At 43.4% G+C, this 13,322-nt stretch overlaps 1 protein-coding gene across 1 annotated transcript in view; it reads left to right on the top strand.

The window, feature by feature from the left end:
* The first annotated feature begins 11,008 nt into the window (after positions 1 to 11,008).
* Positions 11,009 to 13,322, top strand: part of LOC122933332 (anti-Muellerian hormone type-2 receptor-like) — an 88,621-nt gene continuing 86,307 nt past the window's right edge. The window contains exon 1 of the mRNA XM_044288278.1: positions 11,009 to 11,089. Coding sequence (XP_044144213.1) covers positions 11,062 to 11,089 — 28 coding nt within the window. The 5' untranslated portion in view covers positions 11,009 to 11,061. The remainder of the gene's footprint in view (positions 11,090 to 13,322) is intronic.

The following is a 13,322-nucleotide window of genomic DNA, read 5'->3' as shown; positions in this document are numbered from 1 at the left end:
TCGCATAAAACTGTTCAGATACTGTACAGAGAAAGCGCTCTAAGTATTAGAATGTATTGGCTCCTATTAGCTGAAGTTATTACTCATAAGAGCCAATACAGTCTAATACTGTACAGAGCCGCTCACTCCGTACAGTATTGAAACAAAGTTTTATGTGAATCGGCTTTGGATGTTTCAGCCGAAGGTAATTCACTCATCCTTATTTGTGACAATATGGCACTTACTGACGTGATCTATGCCATCTCCTTGTTGGGCAAATCTTATGTGCTGTCCACACAGAGATCCTGCCCTTAAGATGGCTGCTGATGGAGGGTCATGTGACCGGACATCACTCAGCCTCCTCCATTCAAACTGCACTAAACTCCCAACAGAACAAGTGTAAATGGCAGGGGCAGTGTATTTGAATGGAGGAGACATCACATGGAGGTAATACATGGTCACATGACCCTCCATCAGCCGCCATTTTATAGACAATACATACCTTATGAAATATAGAAGATGGCATAGAATTTCAAAGGCCATGTTAGTGGGTACCATATAATCCACTTACAAACACACTGATCAACAGTAACCAGAGATCTGACAACCCCTTTAAATAAAGTTAACATGATACCTCCCACCAAGATCTGTGGGTAAGTCATAAATATTAGGGCACGCACACAACCGGTCTGGATAACAGCCCATGTGTTGGTCACTTTTTCCAGACCGACCTCAGCTACCCTGACAGTCCTTAGTCACACAGTTATGTGAGTGCACTGCAACACCCCACAGTCACGACTGAGTCAGTTTGGGTCAGGGGAGCAACACCTAACACACCGACCACAGTTGCGTGGATGACTATCAGTTCCATTCACCTGAATAGGGGTTGCAGAAGCCCATGTGCTCGCCGCTGCATTCATAGGAATCAAACTGATTGTAAGCTGTTAAAATTCTGCAACAATCTGCAGCATGCAAAGGTACCTTAAGGCCTCATGCAGACAGCCATTCCCCAGCCGGGCCTGTATTCCAGCCCACAATATACGGCCATTTGCTTACACAGATATGGACACATACACTTGAACGGGTCCACAATAAGAAGATGCAGTGCGGAACAGAGGCACGGAAATAGTACTGAGTGCGTCTGTGGGTTTTAGATCTGCCTCCGCACCGCAAATAAAAATAAATAAATATAGGAACTTATTTTATTTTTTATTTTTTTTGCAGCGCAGACAGATCACAGACCCATTAAAGTTGAACCACAAGTTGTGGTCCCCAGTGCACAGAAAGGCCACCTGCATGAGCCCTAACATCTAGCAGCTCTGGCTATAAGATGCTGAGAGTGAAAGCATCTAGATTTACTAAGACTACATTCACATGGTAAGGATCTGAAACTGGCAGATTTTTTTTTTTTTTTTATACCCAGTGCTACAGACTTTACCATCTGAACAGTGAACATTACCCAGCAGAAACCAAAAGACCTGAGGAATACATATGGAAGTCTGTGCCATCAACCTGATAGAGCTGTGGCCCATGTATGATCTGCCGTGCTCCCTAACCTAAATGACATGCTACAGGACAATCATTGCACACCTACAAGTAGAACACAAAAACATAGAGCGACACATACAATTACTCTGCACCAACAGAATGCCTTGACTTTCTCACCACCCTGACTTCACAATCACCAGACACCAGAAAGCAAACAACCTGATCTTCTTATACCAAGTGCTGAGGATCTCCAGTGATTGTCAACAGCTGGACCTCTAATTACCAGCTATGGCAGGCTTGCATTTCCCAGATGAGACACTAGGTGGCACCATTTCCTGCTTGGTTGAAACAACTGGCATTAGACAAGATACATTTAGCTAGGGGCATATTCATACTGTAGGTGCAGCCAGGCTTTGATTAGGTTTTGTTAATTATTTTTTTTCCATAAAAAAAACTGATCAAAGCCTGCACATGTGAATATTTCCTAAGGCTGAAGCTCCACAGCAATGCCTTCAAGTAGAAATAAAATTATTATTGCTGCATCACTAATTCATTTCTCCCTTGGGATATATTTAGACAGTGGGGTAAAGTTGTGTTTTATTTTTACAGCAGTTACCACAAGGTTGACTAGAAATTGTGCCGATTCTGCAAAATAAAGGTGGTAACTGAGGTAAACATACAAGAAAACACAACTTGATCATAAAGGGTTTCGCCCATCCCCCTGTCTGGGCCACACAGGTTCTGTATTGTAGTATCATTATAATTACTTGCTCTTTGTGTGTTAAGCCTCATTCACATGTCCGTGTCCATGCTTAAATCTATCAAAAAGTGGTCAGTGATGCCTCTGTGAAGATGTCCGTGATGGATCCTTTTTGGGTCCGTGTGTCATTCGTGTTTCACGGACACCGCATAGCTGAAAAATAATTTTCAAAGCATCTCTTCCTAATGATCTGTGAAACATGGATGAAATACGGATAGTATTCGTGCTGCATCCGTGGTTTTCACAGCCCCATAGAGTATAATGGGCGTGATGGACAAAATAGAGCATGCACTCATGCTAAAATCACGGACCCACGGACCGTGCTAAAACACTGATGTGTGAATACACACATTAAAATGAATGGGGACGTGTGCTGTCCGTGGAGTATATTACTTGGTAGATGTGCTCACTTATAATGCCATACCACTTTTTGCTTCATACTATATTTAGTATGGTTGTGTACCACTCTCTGTGTTTTCATATTTTTTGTTGTGCATTGCCTTTATAACTCTTTATGGTGAATTCACACATGGCAGATCTGTTGCTGATATTTCTGAAACTCTCATTTAGGCCTCATGCACACGACAGTGGTGTGTTTTGCGGTCCGCAAATCGCGGATCCGCAAAACACGGATGGCGTCCGTGCGCGTTACAGAATTTGCGGAACGGCACGGACAGCCTTTAATATAAATGCCTATTCTTGTCCGCAAAGCCACGACAAGAATAGGACATGTTATATTTTTTTAGCGGGGCCACAGAACGGAGCCACGGATGCGGACAGCACACGGAGTGCTGTCCGCATCTTTTGCGACCCCATTGAAGTGAATGGGTTCGTATCCGAGCCACCAAAACTGCGGCTCGGATGCGGGCCAAAACAACGGCCATGTGCATGAGGCCTTAATCTGAATGGGGCATCAGAAAAGCATTTGCTTGCTGAAAAAACACCATTCACATACCTTTATACCTGTCCCTGATCTAGCGGGACAGTCCTGAATTTCAGCCACTGTCCTGCTATCCTAGGACAGTTGCATTATGCTCCCATTTTATCCGTACCTACGTCCTCAGGACACAAATACAGTTGTATATAATGGTGAATCAGGGAACTGTCAGATCCTTGCTCCACCATTTCCCTTCCGACGATGGTTTGGTGTCTGAAAGTGCAATGCAGTGACATCATCACGCCTGCCACACCTAGCTGCAGACAACAGAGACAGAAGTATACCTCCACTGCTCCATTCATCATAGGAACACAGGCTAGGTATCTATTTTGGAGGGAGTACGAAGTTGTCCCACTGTGGGCCTGTGTGGGGCATCATATCATACTGTGTGAGGAAGCACTTATGGGGGTATCATACTGTGGGGGTACTCATGGGGTCATCATACTGTGCATAGGGCACTTATGGGGGCATGATACTGTGAGAAAATTTGTGTTGAGTAAAGTAAAGCATTCGAAGCAGAATTTGGTCCAAAGTTTAGGAAAACTGCAGGGAGAGTATAGGGAGACTGCAGGGAGACTTATGCTGTGTCAGTTTTATTTATGTATTCCTACATCAGCCGTAAACTAAGATATGTAATTCAATACCAACAAGATGGAAGCCTTTATTATTCCACTGCCAGCGTGCCAACCAATACCATCCAGTCTGCACCCCTTAGGGGGTCTTAATGATGACCATCCTCATCTTTTGCTGGCTTTACTTCTTCCAAATCATCCTCCAAAGTCTCCATGTCCTAGAAAAGTCAGAGAGAGGAGGAGCTGGATGTTCCTGATATTCACATCGATATTAAATAATGTGGAAAAGGAGGAAAAGTAGATGGCAGAAGAAGGGCTCCCACCTGTAGGGCCGGAGAGCGCTGGGGTTGGAGAAGTGGGTATGCCAGAGCTGATTAACATTCTGTGTTTACTGATATATAAAAAACCTGGACTGCTATCACTTCATCTATTAAGACCAGCAGCATTATCTAGCTTTTGGGCTATTGGGCCATATTTTAATTTACTATCCCCTGATGATTCTGCCACCAAATTAGTGACAGAAAGAAACGCGTCGGGATTACACTTTTTTGGGGAGCAATTTTTATAGGGTTAGTTGTCCAGGGTTTAGCTATCGATAAGTGGGGTCGCCTCGCTAGGGGGTGATACCTCCGCAGTTAGGCAGAGGTCCTCTCCACTTGTAGGCAGGGATCCTTAGCATTCTAGGGCCAGGCCTCCCTATTTTTTTAATTTCTCCTTTTTCCTGAACCATTGGAACACTGGCAGTGGGAAGATTATGTCCGCAATTTGAATCTGATGACCAGGAATCTTGGAATCCGGATTTAAGGATCCAACATTGAACCGCTGAGTACTACATACCGGTAACCGTGAGTGGTCATTCTTTGATTTAGTGTGACATATTTGTCCTAGGTACTGCATACCCTATTTATGTTCCATGCTAGATATCTAATTGCAGTTACTTAAATATATATATTGTATTGTCGTGTGGGATTTATCTTAAATAATATCTCATAAAAGTTATGTTTTAAAGTAGGTTTTATTTTTCAGTGAATTTCAGTAATATACCTACCCAAAATATGCATTAAAACTACTGTGAAGTATTACTGATATATAACCTGCAGGGGATTTCAGGCCAGAACAGAAATAATATACATATTGTTCCCCCAACCTAACCAGCCAAAACCCATACCAACAACAGCACCTGTTTAAAGGGGCCGCGCGGCCATTAACATTGAAGAAGAACTATACAGTGTGGTCTTCATTATTACATGAAAGGCAGCTGGGGACTAATTGGCCATGCGGTTCTTCACCGCAGCATTACTACAACACGGCCGCTCCGTGTGGCCATAACCTAAGACAGAGTGGCCTGGGTATATCTGATTTATAGTGATTTGTGAAGAATTAATTCGTAACAAATCGAATTTCATGGCTAACTTCGGCGAAGCTGCCGAATAGAATTTTTCAAAACTTCGCTCATCTCTAGTGGCACTTATGGGAGCATTATACTGCGTGAGGTGGCACCTATGGGGGTATTATACTGTGTGAGGTGACACTTATTTCTTCACAGAACCAACCATGAGATGTGACAATCTCTCCCATTATGTCATAAAAATAATCTAACATTTTAATTAAATCACAATTCATAACAGGGTAGATCTACTAATGCAATTACATAGGTTTTCTAGCAGATGTAAATTCACAAAATCCTACCGGAATAAATGAGACAGATTAGATAGTGAGATAACACTGTAATCTAACATGATCACACACAGGATGTAGCCCCATAGCCACACACTCCAATAATCCCTTTGTGCACCGGCTTATTAACATATATAGAACATACAGTATATCCAAGCAGGAGGTAGTTGTTCCTATTGATAGCTGCTCTCCTGCACAGCCAGGCTTTACCCCTTAACCCCACACTAATAATCACCCATTTGTGCAGTGTTTATACAGCTCTCTAGAGTGCCTTATATGTGTTTAATGAGAGTCAATCTCCTACTCACCTCAATGGGAGCAGCTCTGCACTAACCAATTCCATCTACTGTACAGTGGACATAGCCGTGTAGTTCTACTGCCTATTTCTGGCTCAGGGTCGGACTGGGGTTCCTTGGACCACCAGGGGGAAATTATTCTCAGGGCCCAAAACACATATCAACAATAAAGTCTAATAGATTGTGATTCAAAGAAATAGACCCTAGTGGTAAGTGATTGTCTCTAAAGATAGCTCCAAAATTCCAAATATTTTTTTTCCTGGACCGTTGGGACCCACTATGGTATCAGAGCCTGGGCCCACCGGAGGATCCTCTGGTAGTCTGGTGGGCCAGTCCGAAACCGCTGGGGCTACTGAAAAACAGCAGATTGGGGGGCGTGTCGAGAGTTGAAACCCTGCTGATCTGATATTGATAACCTAGCCTAAATATAGGCAATCAATATAAAAGTATAAATAAAAAGTATAAATCTATATAAATATAAAACCCCTTTAAACCCCTTAGGCCTTTTTCACACGAGCGAGTTTTCCATCCGGATGTGATGCGTGTAGTGAACACATAGCATCCAGACTGAATCCTGACCCATTTATTTCAATGGACCGCTGCACATTACAGTTATTTTCCACGCATCATCTTTGCGTTCAAGAAAATTCACAGCACATTCTATATTGTGTGTTTTTTTGCACAGCTGTGACTCCATAGAAGTGAATCGGGCTTGAGTGAAAACCGGAAGCCATCCGGATGCAGTTCATTTTTCACTGATGGTTGCCAGGAGATGTAGATTGTTATTCTTCGATTGACGCACATGAAAAATGCATGCAATCCGGATACAAAAACGTGAACGCTGAATGCAATCGCAGAAAAAAATGTGCAAAACCATCAGTTTTTCCTTGAACAGATCCTGACACATTCCATATTGCTCATTTGAAAGAGACCTTAGATGTCATGGTCAGTAGTGCCCGTGGCACCAAAGTGTTTTCACAGATGGAGGGGAATTCCTCTGCAAGCATATAGGCATCCTCACAAAATATATGTATGCTCAAATCCTTTAGGGGGACTAAAAAAATGTAAAAAAAAAATCAAAAACATTTTATTTGTAAAATATGTTCATAAGTCACATGGCCTAGGCTCAGCTCCGTCCCATCGAAGTGAATGGGGCTGAACTTTGATACCAAGCACAATATGTACAGCGCTGTGCTTGGTAAGCAAGGAGAAGGCTGTGGTGTTACTGCGAATGCTAGTGTCTTCTCAAACAGCTGATCGGCGGGGGTCCCAGGTGTCAGACCCCTACCAGTTAGATACCGATGACCTATCCAGAGGATCAGTAAAAATAAAACGCTTGGAAAACCCCTTTAATGACCCTAACAATAAAATTATCACAGTATTTATCCTTCATGTTGAATGGGAGTAGTACCCAAATAGCACTGGCCAATCATTAAAATAGGCAATGTAACTGCCTTTCTATAGGTTCGGGCACCAGGTTTGGAATTGGAGGTCCAAGCTCTGGTCATTAAGTGAGCGTCACCCACTTTAGTAGTAATAGGTGAAGCGCAGGTAATACACCATGAACTGGGTTGGCTCCTTTATGTTTATGTTTTTAAGTTATGGCTTATCCTCAGTAGAGGCCATCACTATCTGATTGACGGGGTCTGACACCCCACATCCCCTCCAATAAGCAGTTCTGCAGTAGCTTCTGTCCAATGTATAGTGGATGGAGCTGGTTACTGAAGTGCTGCTGGAGTATCCAGCACAGTCCAACGCACAATGGCGTTGGAGCTACTGCAATACAGCTGATCGGAGCTGATCGGGGGTGCAGGATGTCGGACCCCTGATAATCACGTAGTGATGGACGATCCTGAGGATAGGCCATCACTTGTAACCAGTGGACAACCTCTTTGAGGCCGGCTCTGTATTTTTCTCTTTTTTTTCCTTGGTAATCCAGTCACAATCCCAAAAAAAGACTGGCTTCTCTTGAAGATCTAAGGCCTCTTTCACACTGGCGTTGAATGTAAGGGCTGGACAAGATGCGGGTGCGTTGCGGGAAAATGCGCGATTTTTCTCCGCAAGTGCAAAGCGTTTTAATGCGTTTTGCACGAGTGTGAGAAAAATCGGCATGTTTGGTACCCAGACCTGAACCCGGACTTCTTCACAGAAGTGCAGGTTTGGGATCGGTGTTGTGTATATTTTATTTTTCCTTATAACATAGTTATAAGGGAAAATAATATCATTCTTAATACAGAATGCTAACTAAAATGTCCATTGAGGGGTTAAAAATAATAAACACATTTAACTCACCCCATTCACTTGATCGCGTAACAGATCTCCTCTTCTTTCTACTTTCTTCAGGACCTGGCTAAAGGACCTTTGATGACGTCACTGCACTCATCACATAGTCCATCACATGGTCCATCACCATGGTGATGGACCATGTGATGAGCGCAGTGACGTTACCACAGGTCTTTTTCATCAAAAAAGAAAGAAGACATGCCAGGCTGAGTGAATTAAGATGAGTTTATTAATTGTTTTTTTATTTTTTAACCCCTCCATCGCTATTTTACTAAGCATTCTGTATTAAGAATGCTATCATTTTCCCTTATAACCATGTTATAAGGGAAAATAATAAAGATCGGGTCTCCATCCCGATCATCTCCTAGCAACCATGCGTGAAAAACGCACCGCATCCGCACTTGCTTGTGAATGCTTGCGATTTTCACGCAGCCCCATTCACTTCTATGGGGCCTGCGTTGCGTGAAAAACGCACAATATAGAGCTTGCTGCGATTTTCACGCAACACACCAGTGACGCGTAAAAATGACCGCTCATGTACACAGCCCCATTGAAGTGAATGGGTCCGTATTCAGTGCAGGTGCAATGCGTTCACCTCACGCATTGCACCTGCACAAAATTCTCGCCCGTGTGAAAGGGGCCTTACAGGCTCAGGCTGCCATTAAAACTGAATGGTTTCCGCAATGTTGTCATAAGCGGGCTGTTTAGTCGTCTCAGGGAGCCCCCTCCCTCATTATGATTGCTCAGGTGCTATGGTTGCAATTGACCATGGCACCTAAGGGGTTAAATGTCCGTAATCAGAGTTGTCTATCATCATGGACACTGTTGGAAGGTCTCTACCATGTAAAACGGCAGGCACCCACCAGCTATGGACAGCTCCTCTCCTGGGCCAGCACCATCTTTAAAAACCTTTTAACTGCCGTACATGTACAGCACACGTCACATAGGGAACATAGAATGATCCAGGGATCTGTTGGATCTCCAGCAGGAAGGACTCGGGTCTTAGCCATCTGGGGTGGTTTTTAACTTTCTGTGGATCAGATTGGGTTTGTACGTTTTAAACGCTTGAACTTGGTGAACTTAGGTCTTTTTTAAACGAACAATGTCACATTTTCTTTGGTGTTTTATTCGTTGTTCAGGTCTCAGATATTAGCACGTTCTGTTTACCATCGTTTACTTTTATTTTTTTATAATCATCACTGTATTCTTCTGCCCGACTGTAGGGTAGTTTCCTCCTTCTCAGTATTCTCAGAGCAACACTCCCCCAGCATATCTCAATGGCCAAGATACGCCCCTTGTTTGGTATCCTTGAGAATTCTGTCCTCTCATCCAAGACCTGCTGGCTCAAGTTTGGAAAGGAGCCCAGAATCTACAGGAATCAATGATGCGTGGTAATATGAATAAATCACAGAACGTGCAATAAGAGAATAGGGAAGAAAAATTAGGACAATAGGGATAACTACCAATGATCTGGACTGTAAGGAACCATACGTAGCACCTATATTACCTCTGCTGGTGATAGGAATGCCTCACACAGGACTCAACTTCATCATCCACTTGAGCCTCTTCTTAGCTTTGCTGCAAGGTAAGTATATACAATGCCGAAGATGGTTTCTTATTCATGTGGTACATGCCCTTCACTCTTGTGATTCTTGCATTTCCTTAGATGTCCAGCTAAAAGGGATATCCTGTGCCATACTTGATAATACATCTTATTCCGTTGGAGAACCTATGGATCAGTTTGGAGACATAACTGAACCAGGAAAGATACACTGCAATGAAAGCAACTGTTGTATGGCTTTGTGGAATATCAGCAATGGGAGGATTCAGCCGGCTTTGTTAGGTAAGAACGGTACATAAAATAAAATATGGGGGTATTGTGGCTTCTAGCAGGCTTGGTTCTATTAACCATGCAATCTAATAAATTGTAGGAATATGCTTTTAGGTTGGTAGTGGTCTCTTTATCTACTGTGCTCCTGTACAGATGCAGAGGTTGTACATATAGTATGTCTGCCCCTAAAGTCCATGATGTCCATACACTGTCTGTATCCAGCTTGAGCGGTTTTGATTTTTCATATAATTTACCCTGGCACAAAAATATCCTCTATAATCTGTCCTTGGTGACTCATTGGTACTCTACCAAGACCAGAAGATACATTCAGCCCTTGATCTCTGGTGTTGATGAACCACTGCTGCAATGTGACCCGTGTTCTTGGTAACATTATGGCCTAATCATTTTCCAGCCAAGTCCTACTAATTTGGTGCCTACATATCTGATGATACAGCTGTTTTTTGGAAATCTTATGATCCTGTGGTTTTATAGCCATAGCAGACAACCCAGTAGCTACTTACCCTCCTTCTTGATCCATCATTGTTACGGAGTTATCAACAGTTAAAATAGTTTTCTGGGATTTTGATATTGGTAGCCTACCCTCAGGATAGGTCATTATTACAAGATTGGGGGGGGGGGGGGGGAGTCCGACACCGGGGATCAGCTCCTTAAGGGTACATTCACACGTTCAGGATTCATGTGCGGATTTGCATGCGGATATCCATGCGGATTTTACTAAGTGAATGAAGAAAATCTGGTCAGGAGAAATAAAATAAATTGACATGCTGCGGATTTTAAAATCTGCACCGCAGGTCAAAATCCGCGCAGAAAAAATCAGCATCGTGTGCATTGAGAATTTCAAATTCTCATAGAATACAATGTACATGACCTACGATGCGGATTTTCCGCACGCAAACCTGATCGTGTGCATTTAGCCTAAGGAGGCCATGGTGATCTGGTGAGCTGTTGGTCTCAAGAGGGAGCAGCATCCATTTAAAGAAATGGGTAACTGAGTGGGGGTCTCAAGTGAAAGACCCCCATTCTATTGCGTCAATATCTTCTAAAAGTACATATTGACAGGGGCGTATCTCTACGTCTTCTCTATGTGTTTTCAGAATTCCGGTAACTTATTTTTGTGTTATTTTGCAGGCTGTTTCCCCTCTCATGCCGTATGCAGATCCGACATCTGTGTTCCTGTCTACAAACAAGGCACTTATCACTGCTTATGTTCTTCAGACATGTGTAATGCCAACATCAACTTTTCTGGTGAGTACATTACCCATGGTTATAGTCAAGGGCGGATTTGGCACTTGTGGTGTCCCAAGCAAAAATATATCTGAGGGCTCTCATTGCACCTGCAAGCTCCAGCCTGCTACAAGTCTTAGCCCTGTGAAACTGAACCGGCTGCACAGGCAGCATGTCTGCTCCTTTAATATTTTTTGGGCTAATCGCTTCTGACCAGCAGGGGCCCCAGATTCATATTTTAGGGGTAACCACCACTGAATTTCTTTCAGTGTCTAACAAAATGTAATGGGTTCAAAGAGCAGTAATCTAGAAATGAACGAATAATACCGTACAAAAAAAACAGAACATTTGTGTGCGATCAGTCTGTAAGTTCACAAATCATGAATTGGGGTGGATCTTAGTTTAAGAAGAATGGCCTAATCTATTAGGGTGGGGCTTATCATAAGGGGAGGGGTTTCAAACATTGGGGTGGAGCTTAGTGTAAGGGGAATGGCTTCATCCATTAGGGTGGGGCTTATCGTAAGGGGAGGGGCTTTAAACATTGGTGCAGAGCTTAGTTTAAGGGGAATGGCTTAATCCATTAGGATGGACCTTAGCTTAAGGGGAGGGGCTTCAGACATTGGGGTGGAGCTTAGTTTAAGGGGGAATGGCTTCATCCCTTAGGGTGGACCTTAGCTTAAGGGGAGGGGCTTTAGGCATTAGAATGGAGTTTAGTTTAAGAGGAATGGCTTCATCCATTAGGGTGGGGCTTATCTTAAGGGGAGGGGCTTCAACCATTGGGGTGGAGCTTAGTTTAAGGCGAAATGGCTTAATCCATCAGGGTGGGCCTTAGCTTAAGGCAGGGTTTCTCAACTCCAGTCCTCGGGACCCACCTACCAGTCTGGATTTGAGAATATCCCACAGAATGAATACCCGTTGTAAGTCCTGATGCACTGACACTAATTATATCACCTGCTCAATACTAAGGAAATCCTGAAAACATGACTGGTAGGTGGGTCCCGAGGACCGGAGTTGAGAAACCCTGGCTTAAGGCAAGGGGCTTCAGTCATTAAGGTGGAGCTTAGTTTAAATGGAGGGGCTTCATTAACGAGGTATTGGGGATAGTGTGATGATAATGCCTGTAAAGCGCTGCTGAATATAGTAAAGCTATATAAGTGAGTATAATAATAATAATATAGTATTTTTGACAGAACAATGGGGGAAAGGTTTCTCCTACAGCAGGATGGCTCCTGGACAGATTGGTAGGAAACACTACATTTTAAGAAATACTTTTTTTTGTCCCTTTGAAGTGCATATAGGATACACATGGGGGGAAGCTAGTTACAGAATAAGGCCTCATGCACACGACCGTTGTGTGTTTTGCGGTCCGCAAATTGAGGATCCACAAAACACGGATGCCGTCCTGTGTGCATTGCACAATTTGCAGAACGGGGCGGACAGACATTAATATAACTGCTTATTCTTGTCCGCAAAACGGAGTGCTGTCCGCATCTTTTGAGGCCCCATTGAAGTAAATGGGTCCGCATCCAAGCCGCAAATACTACAGCTCGGATGCGGACTAAAACAATGGTGCATGAGGCCCTAGGTGTGCAAAAATAGCAGTCCAGCAAAGGGATAACTAAAGTCATTCTGCAGTACAACACCCTGGTAAGTATGAGATTGGGGAAAATTAGGTTAGCTGCAGTAAACCTGTGTTTTTGCAGTTTTTAGTTAGCTTAGGGTTATAATCACTATTTCTCCCAGAAAATTTCTAAATGATGTTTGCTGCAGGACAGTGGCTAGTCATGTACCATAGCTGACCTTTAATATTGTCTCTACCGCCAGGGCATCATGCATACTGGTTCCAAGATAGTGAGGTGCGAAAGCCTAAAATAGTAATGGCAGAGGCTCAATTTTTATTTTGGCATGAGTCTGCCTCTGATATCTGCTTACCATTGTTTGGGTCCCTTTGAGTTCCTATTTTCCATCACAGACATTGTGGCTTGTGCATTAAAGGGGTTGACTTCAATGGGAGCAGCGCTGCAGTGACAAGCACTGTCCACTACTGGGTTGATGGAGCTGTGTAGTTCCAGATCCAACTTCTGGTAATGGAGCTACACCCGAACAACTGAACAGTGGGAGTGCAGGGTGTCGGATCACCGTCGATCATCTAGTGATGGTCTATCCTGAAGATGGACCATCACTTTGTAAAGTCCGGAATGGCAGATTATCGAGGATGAGTGTTTGTAAAAACGATTGTTCCTGATAATTGGCC

This window comes from Bufo gargarizans, chromosome 3 (assembly GCF_014858855.1).
Source record: "Bufo gargarizans isolate SCDJY-AF-19 chromosome 3, ASM1485885v1, whole genome shotgun sequence".
Lineage (NCBI taxonomy): Eukaryota > Metazoa > Chordata > Amphibia > Anura > Bufonidae > Bufo > Bufo gargarizans.
The sequence above is the reverse complement of the archived record's forward strand: the minus strand, read 5'-3'. Positions and strand labels throughout refer to the sequence as shown.